This window comes from Dermacentor andersoni, chromosome 4 (genome assembly GCF_023375885.2).
Source record: "Dermacentor andersoni chromosome 4, qqDerAnde1_hic_scaffold, whole genome shotgun sequence".
Taxonomy (NCBI): Eukaryota; Metazoa; Arthropoda; class Arachnida; order Ixodida; family Ixodidae; genus Dermacentor; species Dermacentor andersoni.
The window spans coordinates 6,545,895-6,563,178 of NC_092817.1; the positions used below are offsets into that span (position 1 = coordinate 6,545,895).

At 48.6% G+C, this 17,284-nt stretch overlaps 1 protein-coding gene across 3 annotated transcripts in view; it reads right to left on the bottom strand.

Annotated features, from left to right (window-relative positions):
* Window positions 1-320: 320 nt before the first annotated feature.
* LOC126535923 (isoprenyl transferase-like) overlaps window positions 321-17,284 on the bottom strand; it is a 168,416-nt gene continuing 151,452 nt past the window's right edge. For all 3 annotated transcript variants that reach the window (XM_072287722.1, XM_055073347.2, XM_055073348.2), the window contains exons 7-8: window positions 10,037-10,259; window positions 321-476 (exon numbers count right to left, since the gene is read on the bottom strand). In XM_072287722.1, the coding sequence (XP_072143823.1) occupies window positions 351-476; window positions 10,037-10,259 (349 nt within the window). In that variant the 3' untranslated portion in view covers window positions 321-350. The remainder of the gene's footprint in view (window positions 477-10,036; window positions 10,260-17,284) is intronic.

Sequence of the window (17,284 nt, forward strand, 5' to 3'; positions counted from 1 at the left end):
TACTTGCTTGTTTGCCAAGGTTTCTGCTCTGTCAAAAGCGTGGCAGTTTGGGCGAGTTGGTATGTCATGATTTTTTAGCCTTGTAGCGCAACTCAGAAAGAGCAAAAAAGGAAGGAGGTAGGGGTAATGAAAGGGAACGGAAAACAGAGTGAGCGCTAACTTCCAACTTCCTTTTTTGCTCTTTCTGAGCTGCGCTACAAGCCTAAAAAAGTTCTGCTCTGTCCTTGCAGCAATGTTTGTCCTGGCTATAGTACTTGCTCTCAGCCACTTAATTGTGCACCTGAACAGACTTCGAGGAATGACCACTCTAGTTTGCGCCTCTTTATTCCTGTCGTATCAGCTGGTGTCCATCATAGACGTGCGAGTCGTTCGAGGTTGGCACTTCTCTCGACTTCGACACGTTTCAGAAAAGAACGCTGCCGCAGAGACCGGTCAACAGAAGTGCCGGTTGCCGCACCAGAAGCGTGGCTTGCCGCCTGAAAATAAAGAGAGAAAAAATAAAGAATGCTACAGGCACACGCTTACACAGCATAATACCTCTCGGGGATCGCTCTTAGGCTGGCGCACGTGAAGTAACACTATGAGGGTGAGCGTAGTCGGCAGTAGCTCAGCTGGCTGTTTGAAAGTTATACTCTCCCTTTCATTCTCAATAAAGGTGTGGTTTATTTTTAATGGAAAACATTACCATGATGGCGGAATGATTAATCATAAGTTTACAGACCACGAGAGCCCCTGTACTCACTAACAAGCTGGCGAAGCTGAACGACTGTTCACTATGATGACGGTGATTATGATGATGATGATAAAAATGCACCTTCGGAACATGGCTCGTATCCACTATGGGGGATGCGCCAAGACTCGGGCCACTGTAGGCAGATTTAACGAATTGAGAACTAAACTAAAAAGCGCTAAATTGGCAATAGTGCAAAACTTCATCCCCACTTGCCCGTAATGATCATTATTCGGAATTTCTGCTAAATCGCCGCATTTGTTCAACACCCGTTCTTCCCGCTATTACGACTCGCTACTTCAACAAAAGGAAAGTGTTGTGCACCACTCACGTCTGATGGCCTGGTGCCCACCCGCTGGCATCAATTGCCACACCCTTGCGTGGGTTTCGATTGCGTTTTTGTGGAACCACCAAGGAAAAAAGACTTCCGGCCACCAACAAGGGGATAATCCATTCAAGTTAAGTTGCTTTGCGGTAATGTGAGGTCAAGTGCCCCACCTTGGATGTGTTTCTCGAGCTCCGAATAAATGCATCTCACACTTCGGGGCAGAAACTCCCTCGACCGCCATGCAGACATTTTCTTTTTCCGGAGGAAAAGGGATAGCCCAGTTGTAACCGCCAACGGAACGACTTCCTCACCCAATGCAGAACGAAAGGTAGCCTTACAATCCACTGGAAGACAATGGCCCAAACAAACCCGATAATGAACGGTGCTTACCTCCTGTGGAGGAAATGGCAATGGTTTCCCCGCCTAAAGAACTAGGGACCTTTCTAAGGTCCTCGATGCTACATAGGTGGCCTCGCCATGTACATTCTATCTCTTATCTCTCATCCTTCGCTCACTCAACATGTAAATCAAGTGCAAAGCTTTTGCAAAAGCTACGTCTCGTCCCTGCTCGGACGCTTGGTCAATGGCGCCCATGGCAAGTCACCTGTGGTTGCCCACCACATCGTAACGTCGCATGCCAAGCGCAAGGTTCCAGGATCCGACGTCGTAACACCGTGTGCTCCAGCGCGTATTTCCAACAAATGGCGCCGTGAATTCCGGTACCTGTATTAATCAACGACCGAGCAAATACAGGACCGACTGACGACGAGCCTATGCAGAGATTCGCTGGGACGAGCGGAGTCAACGCAACCTGCCGTCCTCATTCGCCAACTGCCAGCCACACGGAGGCAGCGCTTGCAATAGGAAGGGCATTCATTAGAACAACGGTAAGGCTAATCTATGACATCGACGCGGCGCTCAATGTGACTGCAACGCTTCAACGTCACGTCATGAACAGTCGGCTCGAAATGCTTTAGGAGTGGATTTGTTTTCTATGCGAAACGACCACACTGCCGACTATGAAATACACTAAAAATACATAACCCTTGGTGTATAATCCAGTTGTAAAAAAAGACTACTTAACTTTGCAAGTCAGAAATCAAACTTGCTCTTGAGATCCGGCGAAGTGTAACCAACAACAAAAAAAATTACCAAAGATTACGATAATCCCTAACGCGAAATTTGAGCGTAGCTCAAATTTCATGATTTCATTTCGCGTGTCAATATATTGTATTATGATTACATAGGCACACGGTTAATATTTGGAAGAGAACGCTGCGAGTAGCGTAGCTGGTGCGGATAATATGCACATATGGACATATGCACCTTGCAAACGGTGCGAAGTGTGGCACGACTGCCTCGCTAATAGGGAGATTGCGAAAGTGAGCGCTGTTGCGTACTCCAGGGTAGCGTATCGTACTGCTGCCGAGAAGTAGCGGCGTCTGCCTATCGAAGCTCGACCGACGTTACTTATTGGGTAGCGTGGCATTGTCGGCGGGCTGCAGGCATCCGGTAGACCATGGCGACCAAGCAAGGGCGAGAAGATTTCTAGTGCGAAACTTGCACGGTTTATTCAAAAGTTGTTGAAAGAAAATGAGAAGAGCATGAAGTGATCAAAAGTACATTTCGGAGCCCCTTAAATAGGTTCTCTACAATCGTGGGGGGGATCTTGCTTCCGTCGATGTCACGTGACCGGCACGGAAAGAAGACCCCTTCTCCTCTGGTTATACCGAGCCTGCTGAAGGAAGAAGTCGTCCCGCCTCCCGGAATTGTAGACGCCTATCCGCCTCTTCTGCGCTTTGCGGGTTCGTGGAAGTTCTCTTCTAGGTCCAATTCGAGGAAAGGGCCTCTCTAAACTCGCACACACACACACACAAAAGAGGCTGTACACTGCGGGGCTTCCGGCAGACAGGCACACTCGACACGGTCATGGCGAATTAGAAAGTCACGCTTCATTTCGACGAGGCCTGGTAAAAGGTCCGGTGAGAGAAAGTTCTTTCTGCACGTGAATCAGGACGCCCACAATAGCAGGCGAAGTCACGCCTCATTTCGACGAGGCCTGATAAAAGGTCCGGTGAAATTCATTTTGCCACGTGGTGTCAGACGCCAACCCTAACAGCGTCACATGATGATTCTACGCGCATCTCCTTTTGCTCGTCATTTAAAAAAAAAGAAGGCTTTGCTCGAACTCCGGGTTCCACGGCGCTCGTGGGTGAAGCCTATGTGGGAGAATCGGAAGGAGGAATCCGAGTTCCACACCGCGGTGGGTTGTGTTTCCACATAAATAGTACTTTACTCTGCAATATTATGTAGAGATGCCGCTGCTCATGAACGCCGACATCGAGTGTTTTCAGGAGTATTATAATAAGTCAAAAGTTTGAGGAGCTCACGAAACCCTTCGTTGCACGGAATCCATACCGTCTCGCGCAAGACTTGCAATGACTCTGAAGTACTAGGTAGTTCGCCGCCTGTCATTGATAAATCGCTTATCCGTGCACGCCAGCTTTACTTCTGCGCTTCCTTCGAGGTACATGGCATCGGGGATGCGAATTCAGGATGTCGCCCTGGCATTCAGAGTGGAAATCTCCACAGCTGAAATTAGCAAGTAGCAAGTAAATAAACATCGTCCTATGCGCAGGCTTTCCCGCACGAGTACTCCACCTGTCACGTGGCGAAGCGGGCCGTCATTGGTTCGGAAGCAGTGCTGCCGCGCGGCCGCCGCGATGAAATTCCAACTTGCCCGAACCTCGCCGCTCCCGCCATTCGTGCCGTCGCCGCCGCCGCTCGAAACAGGTTTCTGCGTCGCGGCGGCAGCAATCGCGAGCATTTTCGCTTGCATGTGAAACAGGCTTAGCGCTGCGCTCCGGGTTTGCTCGGTTACTAGGCATAATGTCGCCGACGCTCAACGCAGGAACAGGCGCCTAGGAGTTGTGCTTTAAGATATCGTATATCTAGGGAAGCGAGGTGGCCAACCTGTTTCTCGTGTGCCGTAAAAGGCTACAAGAAAGCGGAACAACCAGTAATCGACGGCGTCACAAAAGCTTCAGGCCGAGGCCAAATTAAAGAAGGTACAATGACTAATCGTCATAAGCCAGATTACCTCAACGATGAAGTAGTACTTATTGATTACTAAAGTGTCAAACGCGCAGTTGTTGACGCGTATGACGGATACGATCGTAGAAAGCCATCAGCTGATGTCAGCCACCGGTATAGAAGACTGGGACACCGAATGGACGTTTGCTCTACTTCCACGACAATATTTGTCGTGGAAGTGGAGCCCGGAACCCAAATCAAGTACACCAATGCATTCCGCGCTGCAGTATGTGCGGGGGCACGCATTCCACGGCGCACAAGATGTGTCGAGGGCGTTTCAAAACGCCCTATATCATCAGGAGGAGAAGATGGAAGCGAAGAGAGGAAGAGAAGATGGAGCTGGCAACCCTAGAAACCACCATCCACTTAACCCAAGGGTCCCCAGACATGAAATCCCAGAGGCCAAAATCCAGGTCCACATCTAGGGACAGGTCCAGGAGATGTTCCAGGGGGCGAGCCAGGGGACGATCCAGGTCGCGCAGCCGGACCACCAACACTGCAGACGATTAAGATCTAGGTCCAGGCCGCGCGAAGATGGTGCAACAGAGAAGGTGAACTGGGCAGATGCGATCAAGGGGGAGGCAAAACGGAGAGTCTCGGGTGCCTCCACTACCAGCCAAAATAGTTGTGATAATGAAACACTGCTACAAATGTAACGCGAGAATGCTAGATTTAAGGAACTCGTTCAACAACTGGCAAAAGAAATTCAAGAGATTAGACAAGATTGAACCAGAGTCCCAAACAAGCCAGTTAGCGAGCCAGTGGTCGGAGCAGATACGAACAACCGACCACCTGTCACTAAGAAAACAGCGAATAAAATCGCAGAATTACACAAGGGAGCGCAAGATAGATCCGAAATCAAGGACACACTAATAGAAATTTAAAAGGCAATAGGCAGCGTTCATGCTGCCATCACCGTGTTAACCGTCAGGGTAGCAAATATTGAGGAATGGAAGGCAGGTGTGACACCCATGCTAGGCCAACACCTGCATGTAGCACCACAGCCACACGCCGAGGCCTTGATGGGGGACCCGACGCTGGGCACACCTAAACCACTCTTTTCCCATTTACTTACCCATCATGACCCACAACAATAAAAATCTCACCATTTGGCAATGCAAATGCACAGGTTTAGTTAAGAAAAGTCAGTTTTCCAAAATATGTTCGAACCGCGCAAATTAAGCCTGAAATAATAATGCTTAAAAAAACAGTAGCGACGTCCGCTTCGCTCCCCGGGTACCGGGAAATGACTCCCCCCCCCCCCCCCTCAGTCAAACAACAGGGAGCTTAACACTCTGATAAAGAAGGGATTGGAAGTGGTAACCCATGAAGTTAAAACGTTAAAATGGGCCACATTCTAGTGGAAATGATCCCCGATCAAAGGAGGCACGGCAGCCTATTTATCCTTAATCTATAAGCAGCCGTGAAAATAGGCGACAGCGCTTCCTCTCCCTGTTCAAGAGAGCTAAGGACCTTGCGGACCGAAATCCGATAATAATTGGTGGGGACTTCAGTTTTCCTAGTACCACATGGGGATATGGCTATGATACGACCAAAGGGAAACGGCTACGGCAAACCATACAAGAACTCGATCTTGTAATCATAACTGCGCCAAGAATCCGGACCAGAACGAGAAAGTCAGTCTTTAGGGACACCACGCCCGAGGTATCTTTGACAACGAACGTAGAAAGAGCCGTATTGCGCCGAGTGGCGCAATACAACAGATGATCTAGGCAGCAATCACGCATTTGTTGAAGTATCAATACCCTCGCTATCTGGAATCCCTCTACCGCCGAAGAAGTTTGTGTGGACAGAATTGGAAAAATTCCGGAAACACAGACTAATAGGGAACAGGAACAAATCACAGACATAGAGGCATGGATGACCGAGCTCGTCGCTGACACGTGGGAGGCGGCACAGCCCTCTGATGCAGAAATAGCAACGGAAAAAAATCGACAGCCGGCTCGTACATCTTATTGAGGCTGTCATCAATACATAACAGATGGAAGGGACAGCGGCACAACCACAGATTAGGCAAGAAAGCTGTCGAAATTAACAGGAATATAGAGGATCATTGTCCGGCTCTCAGTCGCCAGTAATGGGACAAAGTCTGCAATGCTGCTGATGGTCAGTCCCACAATACCCAGACGTGGAAACTTCCCAGATACTTCCTTTATGACACCAAAAGTACATCTCACCAGAAAGATACTCGCCAGAAACTCCTCCATAGTGAATCGATAACAGCTGGCACGCGCGCGGTGGCAGAAACGCTCAGAGACAAGTACCTCCCTCAACGCCCTGCGACCCACCACAGCGATTACACGGGGAGGGTTAATTCTCAGCTAGATGAGGAGTTCAGTGATGTAGAAATCAGGAAAGCCTTACACCACCTCAACGGGAAGTCAAGCCCCGTTCCCGACAAGGTAACCAATAAAACGCTCAGGAACCTCAGCGACAGCTCGATCACCAAGCTGACAAGCTACATTAAAGAATGCTGGACCTGGGGCAGCATCCCCGCACAAAGTAAGACATTCAAGGTAATCCTTATCCCCAAGCCAGGCAAGCAAACAAGCCTCAACAACCTACGACCAAAATCTCTAACATAATGCGTCGGCAAGGTGATGGAACATGCATTCCTCAACCGCATTAATAATCACCTTGAAGACACCGGAGCCCATCCACACAGCATGATCGGCTTCCGTCCGGGCTCACCTGTCTATGCGAGACACCATGCTCCAGATCAAGCACCGTGTCTGAGACGACAATACCAGAAACACCAAAGCCCGCCTCGGCCTGAACCTGGAAAAGGCTTTTGACAGTCAGTCAAATACTCAGTCCCACAATACCCAGACGTGGAAACTTCCCAGATACTTCCTTTATGACACCAAAAGTACATCTCACCAGAAGGATACTCGCCAGAAACTCCTCCATAGTGAATCGATAACAGCTGGCACGCGCGCGGTGGCAGAAACGCTCAGAGACAAGTACCTCCCTCAACGCCCTGCGACCCACCACAGCGATTACACGGGGAGGGTTAATTCTCAGCTAGATGAGGAGTTCAGTGATGTAGAAATCAGGAAAGCCTTACACCACCTCAACGGGAAGTCAAGCCCCGTTCCCGACAAGGTAACCAATAAAACGCTCAGGAACCTCAGCGACAGCTCGATCACCAAGCTGACAAGCTACATTAAAGAATGCTGGACCTGGGGCAGCATCCCCGCACAAAGTAAGACATTCAAGGTAATCCTTATCCCCAAGCCAGGCAAACAAACAAGCCTCAACAACCTACGACCAAAATCTCTAACATAATGCGTCGGCAAGGTGATGGAACATGCATTCCTCAACCGCATTAATAATCACCTTGAAGACACCGGAGCCCATCCACACAGCATGATCGGCTTCCGTCCGGGCTCACCTGTCTATGCGAGACACCATGCTCCAGATCAAGCACCGTGTCTGAGACGACAATACCAGAAACACCAAAGCCCGCCTCGGCCTGAACCTGGAAAAGGCTTTTGACAACGTCAAACAAGCAGCTATCCTCGCCCAGATACAAAGCCTAAACCTAGGCGACAGGTTCTACAATTATGTAAGGGACTTCCTGACCAACCGCAAGGCTACCTTGGTGGCGGGCGCCATCAGAATAGAAGTGCGGACGCTGGTCAGTGAGAGACTTCCCAAAAACCTGTCATCTCCACAATGCTCTTCAGCCTCGTCATGCTGGGCCTTCCCCAGAAACTATAAGAAGTTGACGATATGCAGCACTACCTCTACGTGGACGATATCACGATATGGGCAACGAAGGGCAGCGACGGCTAGGTAGAAACAAGACTACAAGAATCAAAAAACAAAGTTGAGGACTAGCTCAAAGATACGCGGCTCCGTTGCTCACCCAATAAAGCGAGCTGCTCCTATAGCCTCCTAACCTGAAAGGCCGTCCGCCGAAGGGATACAACCGCGGGAGAAGCTACGAAGAAATCGAACTACGCACGCAATACGGAGCAATCATTCCAAAAGTTACAGGATTAAAGTACGCAGAATGATTATCGAGACCAATGATGTCAACGGGGAAACCGTCGGGAAATTAACATCCAAGGTGTCCAACGCAATGCGCCTGACCAGGAGGTCCACGAGCAAAAGAAGTGGGATGTGGGAGGAAAGTATCCTCGGCCTCATACATTATTTTGTGATCAGCCACATTGCGTATGTGGCAAGGTTCCACAACTGGACCATGGCCAAACGAAACAAGATCGACGCCCTTATACGCAAAGTCTGCAAGGCAGCACTGGACCTACCCATCTCCGCGAGTACGGAGTTACGGTTGCAACAGGCGGTGCGCAATACCCTGGAGGAAATTGCTGAGGCCCACAGAATATCTCACCTGGAGTGACTCACTACAACCGAAGCTGGGCGAAGCATCCTCGCCAAACTACAGATCACTTACCACGCCCAGCATGGCCCGAAAGTTCGGCTCCCGCGTCAGGTCCGTGACAGCATCCGGGTCCAGAATATACCAAGAAACGTCCACCCAGCATACAACCAAGGTCGAAGGAAAGCAGAGCAACGGCCCTCGTGTGCTCTTATGACAAGGGGGAGAAAGTACGGCTCGTGGACACCGCTGCATATCCAAATCCACAGGCCTTTTCCGTGGTAGCCACAGACACTTAACTCTCAGATCAAAAACGCCTGCACCATTAACCACCATTAGCCCTAGCCGACGAAAAAGGTCAAATCGTCGTCAATGACTGTACGCCATCCTAACTTCCCCAAAGACAGGATATCCGCTACAGCGTACAACATTATCAAGGATTTAGATAGACCCAAAGATCACAGCACTCTCGCGTGATTCCCCGCAAACATTACCTCGGAGGGAGAAACACCACCCAACCGGTAGCGCACAATCTCGAGCGCGACGTGACTGACCACGCTAATTCGGGTAACAGTGAGGCCGGACGGGCTGAGCGAGACCGTATGGCTAGATGCAATATCACCACAATGCACTCTAACTCCAGAAGAACCCTTCCACCACCTCACGCCAAGCTTAACAGGGAGCAAGCAGTCGCTAGGCGCCGGCTACAAACGAATTCTTAGCCAAACCCAGTACAGTTAAATAGGATCTTCCCAGAGGTATGCCCCATAAATATATGCGACATATGCAGACTGGCCCCGGCCACAGTAAATCCCACGTTATGAGAGATTATAGGCGATAAGACATTCACTACAACTGAGACTCTTCTGTCAAGGTGGACCGCCGCCCTGCGCAGCTCCAGCCTTGACGAGCAGTTTTGGGCCGTCCAGCAGGCCCGCGAGGCGGCACTGAGGCAAAAAGCTCACCGTTCCCACGTCTAGGACCGATTGCGTTATACCCTGCCAGAACAAATAAAAGTTGTTCACCATGTTATCTCGTTGGACTTTACAGCCACGGCATCGAAAGCATATTAAGTAAGAACTATGTGCCCAGAAGGCAAGTATGAGTGAGCACTGATGAGCATGAGTGCGAGTGAGTGCATATCTTCAAAAAAATATTAATGAGCGATTACGAGTGGCTGTCCATACTTATTCTGGCAGCATAAGAGGCGATTTTGTTGTTCTGTTCATCGACTGTTCTTCCCGTGTTCTCATTAGCGGATTTCCAACATGCAGAGCGCTTTGCCCGTTCTGGCCGAAAGTCATCGGATAACTTTCCAGGCATAACCTATGCTACGCACTCACCATAAATACCTCGGCAGTGTGCTTCACGAACAAAGCAACCTGAATCTTCGGTGAGTGCTCTCAGCAGCGAAAATGACGATCAAGAACTTGAAAATTCCACTGCCCTCCTTCATAAACATACGCGCACCTGGCGCACTTATGCGATCCTAGAAAGTGGACAAAGACAGGCTCACCTGAAGCTGCGGACGTTGCAGCTGATATTCAATCAGCGCCCACAGGTAATCGGTGAAGCCGATCTCGGGCAAGTTCTTGCACTCGAAGTGGAGGCGCGCGTAGCTGCTTTGCCAGAGCAGGAAGTCGCTAAGGCGAGTCTCGCCCGAGGTCCTCAGCAGCAGCTGCACGCGGGCCCCGTCCTCCAGCGACGCGTAGTCGTCCACCAGGTTGGTCGTGATGTCGCTGAGGCACGAGTCGGAAAGAGCGAGGCGGGTGAATTGAGCGAGGATCCGTGCAGGCTCTTCGCGATGCTTAAAATCACATAAGATCTCTGGGGGAAAACATCCACTAAAAAGGATCACACCAGACGTGAACTTATTCAAATAACTGCAGCATGTGTTTTGAACATAAGGTCTTCCTTGGCGACTTCCCGTAGCTTTGGCGCACGTGGGAGCTCAGTATCTATCCAGCCTCTTGGCCAAAAAAAGACGGCCCTTACGCGCCTCCGGAGTGTCGTAACGAGTCGCAAAAGTTATCAAAATGTAGCGCTCAACGAAAAAAGAATGTAGAGCGGTAGACTTAACGGCGCGAGCGTAATTAGAGTGTCGATATAATAGAAAATTATCCATACTGCACTATACAGGCTGCATTATTTCCAGTATCGGCCCGGCCCGCCTGTCCTTTTGGTCAGAAAAAAAGAGAAAGTCATCTAAACCAGAGTCGACCCCAAAGAAGACAACACCAACATACATGAGCGTAAAAAAACTGCGAATGATACAACTAGACATGCGTAAAAGAAATAGTGTCCGAAAAACAATCTCCACAGTCCTGCTCACTAAAAGTGTGCCTAGTGCGTGCCTGATTGCACACGTCACGTAGCAGCGATCTCGCTGACTAGTGCGTGCGTGATTGGGCAGGCACGTGACGGTGCGGAGGAGGTGTCACGAGTGTGTAAGATTTGGAGGACGCTTAAGCTTCGCTAGTGGAACGCGATAGCATTCAAAGACCCCTGACTGATTTCCATGCTTCCCGGCAACTGCAGTTTATGTAACCGCAACGTTCACCGGGAAACGCTGGTTGCGAACGCTGTACGCGAAGGCGAGCTTTCTGGTAGAAACGCGGCCTTTGCGTGTGTCGATCTTCAGTTGACGTTTCGCACTTTTAATATTTCAGACTGAGAAGGGCTAGCGTAAGGGACATGCACTGTCGGCGTTTCTTTTTTTTTTTTTCCTCGTTACATTTGTTTGTGGGCTGCCGTTCTCAATATTCCGAGGAATGACGGTGTAAAGAAGGAAAGACAAGGTATGAGTAACTTTGGTGGCAGAGAAGTGGTTGGGTATGCGTGGTTGGGTATGCGTGGTTCGCAGCTTACTATGCAAAGTATTTACTAAGGTAATCACAAATAGAATCAGGAACACCTTAGACTTCTGTCAACCAAAGGAGCAGGCACGATTTCGTAAAGGCTACTCAATAATAGACCATACTCACTTTATCAATCAGGCGATAGAGAAATGTGCGGAATATAACCAATTCTTATACATCGCTTTCATTGGTTACGAGAAAGCGTTTGATTCAGTCGAAACCTCAGCAGTCATACAGGCATTATGGAATCAGGGTGTAGACGAGCCGTATGTAAAAATACTGAAAGATATCTATAACGGCTCCACAGCCACCGTAGTCCTCCATAAAGAAAGCAACAAAATCCCAATAAAGAAAGGCGTCAGGCAGGGAGATACGATCTCTCCAATGCTATTCACAGCGTGCTTACAGGAGGTACTCCGAGACCTGGATTGGGAAGAATTGGGGATAAAAGTTAATGGAGAATACCTTACTAACTTGCGATTCAGTGATGATATTGCCTTGCTTAGTAACTCAGGGGACCATTTGCAATGCATGCTCACTAACCTGGATAGGCAAAGCAGAAGGGTGGGTCTCAATATTACTCTGCAGAAAGCTAAAGTAATGTTTAACACTCTCGGCAGAGAACAGCAATTTACAATAGGCAGCGAGGCACTGGAAGTGGTAAGGGAATAACTTAGGGCAGGTAGTGACCGCTGATCCAGATCATGAGATTGAAATAATCAGAAGAATAAGAATGGTCTGGGGTGCGTTTGACAGGCATTCTCAGATCATGAACAGCAGGTTGCCATTATCCCTCAAAAGAAAAGTGCAGTACAGCTGTGTCTTACCAGTACTCACATACAGCGCAGAAACCTGGAGGCTTACGAAAAGGGTTCTACTTAAATTTCGGACGATTGAACGAGCTATGGAAAGAAGAATGATGGGTGTAACGTTAAGGGATAAGAAAAGAGCATATTAAGTGAGGGAACAAACGCGAGTTAATGACATCTTAGTTGAAATCAAGAAAAAGAAATGGGCATGGGCAGGACATGCAATGAGGAGGGAAGATAACCGATGGTCATTAAGGGTTACGGACGGGATTCCAAGGGAAGGGAAGCGTAGCAGGGCGCGGCAGAAAGTTAGGTGGGCGGATGAGATTAAGAAGTTTGCAAGGACAACATGGCCACAATTAGCACATGACCGGGGTAGTTGGAGAAATATGGGAGATGCATTTGCCCTGCAGTGGGCGTAACCAGGATGATGATGATGATGCGTGGTTCGGAATTTGGTTTAAAATTATTTTTGCCGAAGCAACGTCCAACGCCGACGCCGGATTTTCTGCGACACTGGCTCATCAATGCTGTCGTGTTAAAATGAACGCGTTGATGACGTTCCGTGGTCTACTAACGGTATAATGTTTCCGCATTCCTACACGTAAGCAGTCTGAAGTTTCTGCCGAATTCTAAGTTAATAATTGCTGTTGCACCAGGTGTTGCGGAGAAAAGTAGGCGCGCGCGCTCTGCGCATGGACGTCACAGTCGGAGCAGCGGCGGCAAGCGATGAAGGAGCGTGCAAGCTCTTGCGTTTCGCGAGGACGGCCGCGCAAGTAAGCCACTGCGGGAGAAGCGCCTGCCGCTGCGACTTAGTGAGGAGGTCGCAGTAGTGCCACACGTGTACTTCCCACTGCGGCTTGTTATCTCTTACAAGAAGTGTAGCCGCGATTGTACAGCTTAATGCATGACCAAAGTGTCCTACGAAGAACTCTAACCATGATTGTATAACTTCATCTATTACCAAATCTGCAGCACGCTTTCGCCTTCTTGCGTTAGAAAAGTACAACACCTGCCGCACGTTTTTGCAACTTCCCTTACTTCGCTGTCGACGTGATCGTGCTCCTGCACGGTATCCTATACTTGTCCCGAACTCCTCCGTTGTATCATGTTTCGTATTGCGCGCAAGATCCACATAGACTTTTCCATGTTCCTTGCAGTCTTCATGAACACTGAACCGTCCACGGACTAGTCTGTAGAATGCTTATTTTCATGACCTCGATATTTTTCAGAACCCGCTGTCATCGTTCTTTTCCAAGCTCTGCGTTGCTGTGACATATGGTTTAACTACATTTCTCCTACTTTTTCTTTTGTATTCCCCTTGCGCATTGCAGTATGTCCTCTCCTTCCAAGATTATTTTTCCGAGATTATTTATTCATAGTTTTTTTTTATTTATATTCCCCTGGCCTTCTGTTTTCCTTTCTTCTTTTTAATGCGTGCGCAGTGCGTGCGTCAGCACTCATACCTCATGGTTGTTCTTGGCCACGGTAAGTAAATGGCTGATTATTATTATTATTATTATTATTATTATTATTATTATTATTATTATTATTATTGTTGTTGTTGTTGTTGTTGTTGTTGTTGTTGTCGTCGTCGTCGTCGTCGTCGTCGTTGTCGTTGTCGTTGTTGTTGTTGTTGTTGTTGTTGTTGTTGTTGTTGTTGTTGTTGTTGTTGTTGTTGTTGTTGTTGTTGTTGTTGTTGTTGTTGTTGTTGTTGTTGTTGTTGTTGTTGTTGTTGTTGTTGTTGTTGTTGTAAGGAACTGCGTGTCCGTCGGCAACGGTTGCTCGGTGCAACAACATTATTGGAACCCTGTTTTCCCACCCCGTGCGTGTTGTTATGGCGCGCTTGTTCTTGCAGTTCACAACACACTGCCGCCCGCCAGCTACGAACGATATGGTGGATGATGACAGCGGTACGACTTCGTCTTCTTAACTTCGATCATACTGCAGCGCCAGAGCTGTTCAAATCGGCTTCCAACAACTGAATCAACAGCTCATCTTGCCGTTTTTCGCCTTTCTTCTCTCCGTAGAGTCCTTCACGAATTTGAAATCCTTCGGGCCCACCGAGTTTTCTAGCTGGCGGCGGTTCAATCGGCGCAACTCGTGGCAACGCTAGTTGCCTGCCTGCGTCTGCAACCGCCTGACGCGCATGTGGCGACGGCGGTTGCTGCTGGCGTCCCACCAAGCTGCAGCGAAAGTCCATGAGTCATCCGAGGACACGTTAGTGACTGGAGGAGGCGCCGGAGGAGGTTGCTTCCATCTCTTCTTGGACCTGTAGATCATGAGCATCTCTTCCATGCCGTCGCTCTCATTTTCTATGTAGACGCCCCGAAGGCGTTGGTTGGTGCCTCGGCGTGGCGATCTGCAGGAGGTCACAACAGTGCCGGGAAAGTTGGACGCCTTCGCTCTACCTTGGCTGAAGTCGTCGAACTTAGAGTCGGGCATTTCTGACGGAGGTGGACTTACAGGTATTGCCGGTAGGATGTGGCGCTGCTGGTCGATGAAGGTGAGCTTCGTCTGAGAGGTTGGTGCAGTCGCATCAGACTCGGTCGGGGTAGTGACGTCGCCAACGCAATATCGCGTGTGCTGAGATTACTTGTTCCAGGGTGGCTGCACGTAAGGGTATTTCGCAATGGCAAGGCAGTCACTCTTGTGGTTGTTGCTGTCGTTCGTGTTCTTTTTGTTGCTGAAGTTTATATGAGGCCTCGACTCTGTCGTCGATATGTTGTACTCAACCTCGTGGTTCCAGCCACTGCTTCGCCGCTGGTGCTCCTTCTCCTGGCTGCGGTGGCGGTAGTGGGAGGAGCAAGAGCGGTATAGCAATTCGGTCGTTCGTATTTCCGATGGTCGCGGGATTGGCTCCGAATCTGCCGAACCGTGTGCACAGTGTATCGCGAGTGGGCACGTGTGTACGGATCGCCCTCCAACGTGGATTGTACCATTCAGCTGGTCGTTTTAATAATCTTTAGACCCACCCTTCTGCTTTGCCTCCAGGTCAGTGAGCATGCATTGCAATTGGTCCCCTGATTTACTAAAGAAGGCAATATCATCAGCGAATCGCAAGTTACTAGGTACTGAGTTACTAAGCAAGGCACTATGATCAGTGAATTGCAAGTTGCTAAGGTATTCTCCATTAACTCGTATCCCCAATTCTTTCCAATCCAGGTCTCTGAATACCTCCTGTAAACACGCTGTGAATAGCATTGGAAAGATCGTATCTCCCTCCCTGACGCCCATCTTCATTGGGATTTTGTTGCTTTCTTTATGGAGGACTACGGTGGCTGTAGAGCCGCGATAGACCTTGTCAGTATATTCAGTTTTTTTTACATACGGCTCGTCTACACCCTGATTCCGTAATGCCTCCATGACTACTGAGGTTTCGACTGAATCAAACGCTTTCTCGTAATCAATGAAAGCTATATATAAGGGTTAATTATATTTCGCACATTTCTTGATCACCTGATTGATAGTGTGAATATGGTCTATTGTTGAGTAGCTTTTACGGAATCCTGCCTGGTCCTTTGGTTGACAGAAGTCTAAGGTGATACTGATTCTATTTGCGATTACCTTAGTAAATATTTTGTAGGCAACGAACCGTGGGCTGATCGGTCTATCATTTTTCAAGTCTTTGGCGCCCCCTTTCTTATGGATTAAGATTATGTTGGCGCTCTTCCAAGATTCCGGTATGCTCGAAGTCATCAGGCATTGCGTATACAGGGTGGCCAGTTTTTCTAGAACAATCTGCCCACTATCCTTCAACAAATCTGCTGTTACCTGATCCTCCCCGGCTGCCTTCCCCGTTTGCGTAGCTCCCAAGCCTTTCTTTACTCCTTCCGGCGCTACTTGTGGGATGTCAAATTCCTCTAAATTATTCTCTCTTCCATTACCGTCGTAGATTGCACTGGTACTGTATAAATCGCTACAGAACTCCTAAGCCACTTGATCTATCTAATCCATATTAGTAATAATATTGCCGGCTTTGTTTCTTAATGCATACATCTGATTCTTGCCTATTCCTAGTTTCTTCATCACTGCTTTTAGGCTTCCTCCGTTCATGAGAGCATGTTCAATTCTATCCATATTATACTTCCTTATGTCAGCTGTCTTACGCTTGTTAATTGACTTCGAAAGTTCTACCAGTTCTATTCTAGCTGTAGGGTTAAAGGCTCTCACACATTCGCGTTTCGTAATCAGATCTTTCGTCTCCTGCGATAGCTTACTGGTATCCTGTCAAACGAAGTTACCACCGACTTCTATTGCACACTCTTTAATGATGTCCATAAGATTATGGTTCATTGCTTCAACGCTAAGGTCCTCTTCCTGAGTTAAAGCCGAATATCCGTTCTGTAGCTTGATCCAGAATTCCTCTATTTTCCCTCTTACCGCTAACTCGTTGATCGGCTTCTTATGTACCAGTTTCTTCCGTTCCCTCCTCAAGTCTAGGCTAATTCGAGTTCTTACCATCCTGTGGTCACTGCAGCGCACCTTGCCGACCACGTCCAGATCTTGTGTGTTGCCAGAGTTAGCGCAGAGTATGATGTCTATTTCATTTCTAGTCTCGCCATTCGGGCTCCTCCACGTCCAGTTTCGGCTATGCCGCTTGCGGAAGAATTCATTCATTATCCGCATATTATTTCGTTCTGCAAACCCTACTAATAGCTCTCCCCTGCTATTCCTAGAGCCTATGCCATATTTCCCTACTGACTTCTCTCCAGCCTGCTTCTTGCCTACCCTGGCATTGAACTCGCCCATCAGTATAGGGTATTTTGTTTTGGCTCTACTCATCCCCGATTCCACGTCTTCATAGACGATTTCGACTTCCTGATCATCATGACTGGATGTAGGGGCATAGACCTGTCCGACCTTCAATTTGTACCTCTTAATAAGTTTCACAACAAGACCTGCCACCGTCTCGTTAATGCTATAGAATTCCTGTATGTTACCAGCTATATCCTATGGCTATATCCTATAGCTATATCCTATATCCGTATGTTGCTGGTCCTACCGTGCCCACGGCGTTTGATGTGCATTGCATATGAATGCTCAATTGTGTGCAAATTGCTCTTATGCGGTGATGTAGAAAGCAACCCTGGCCCC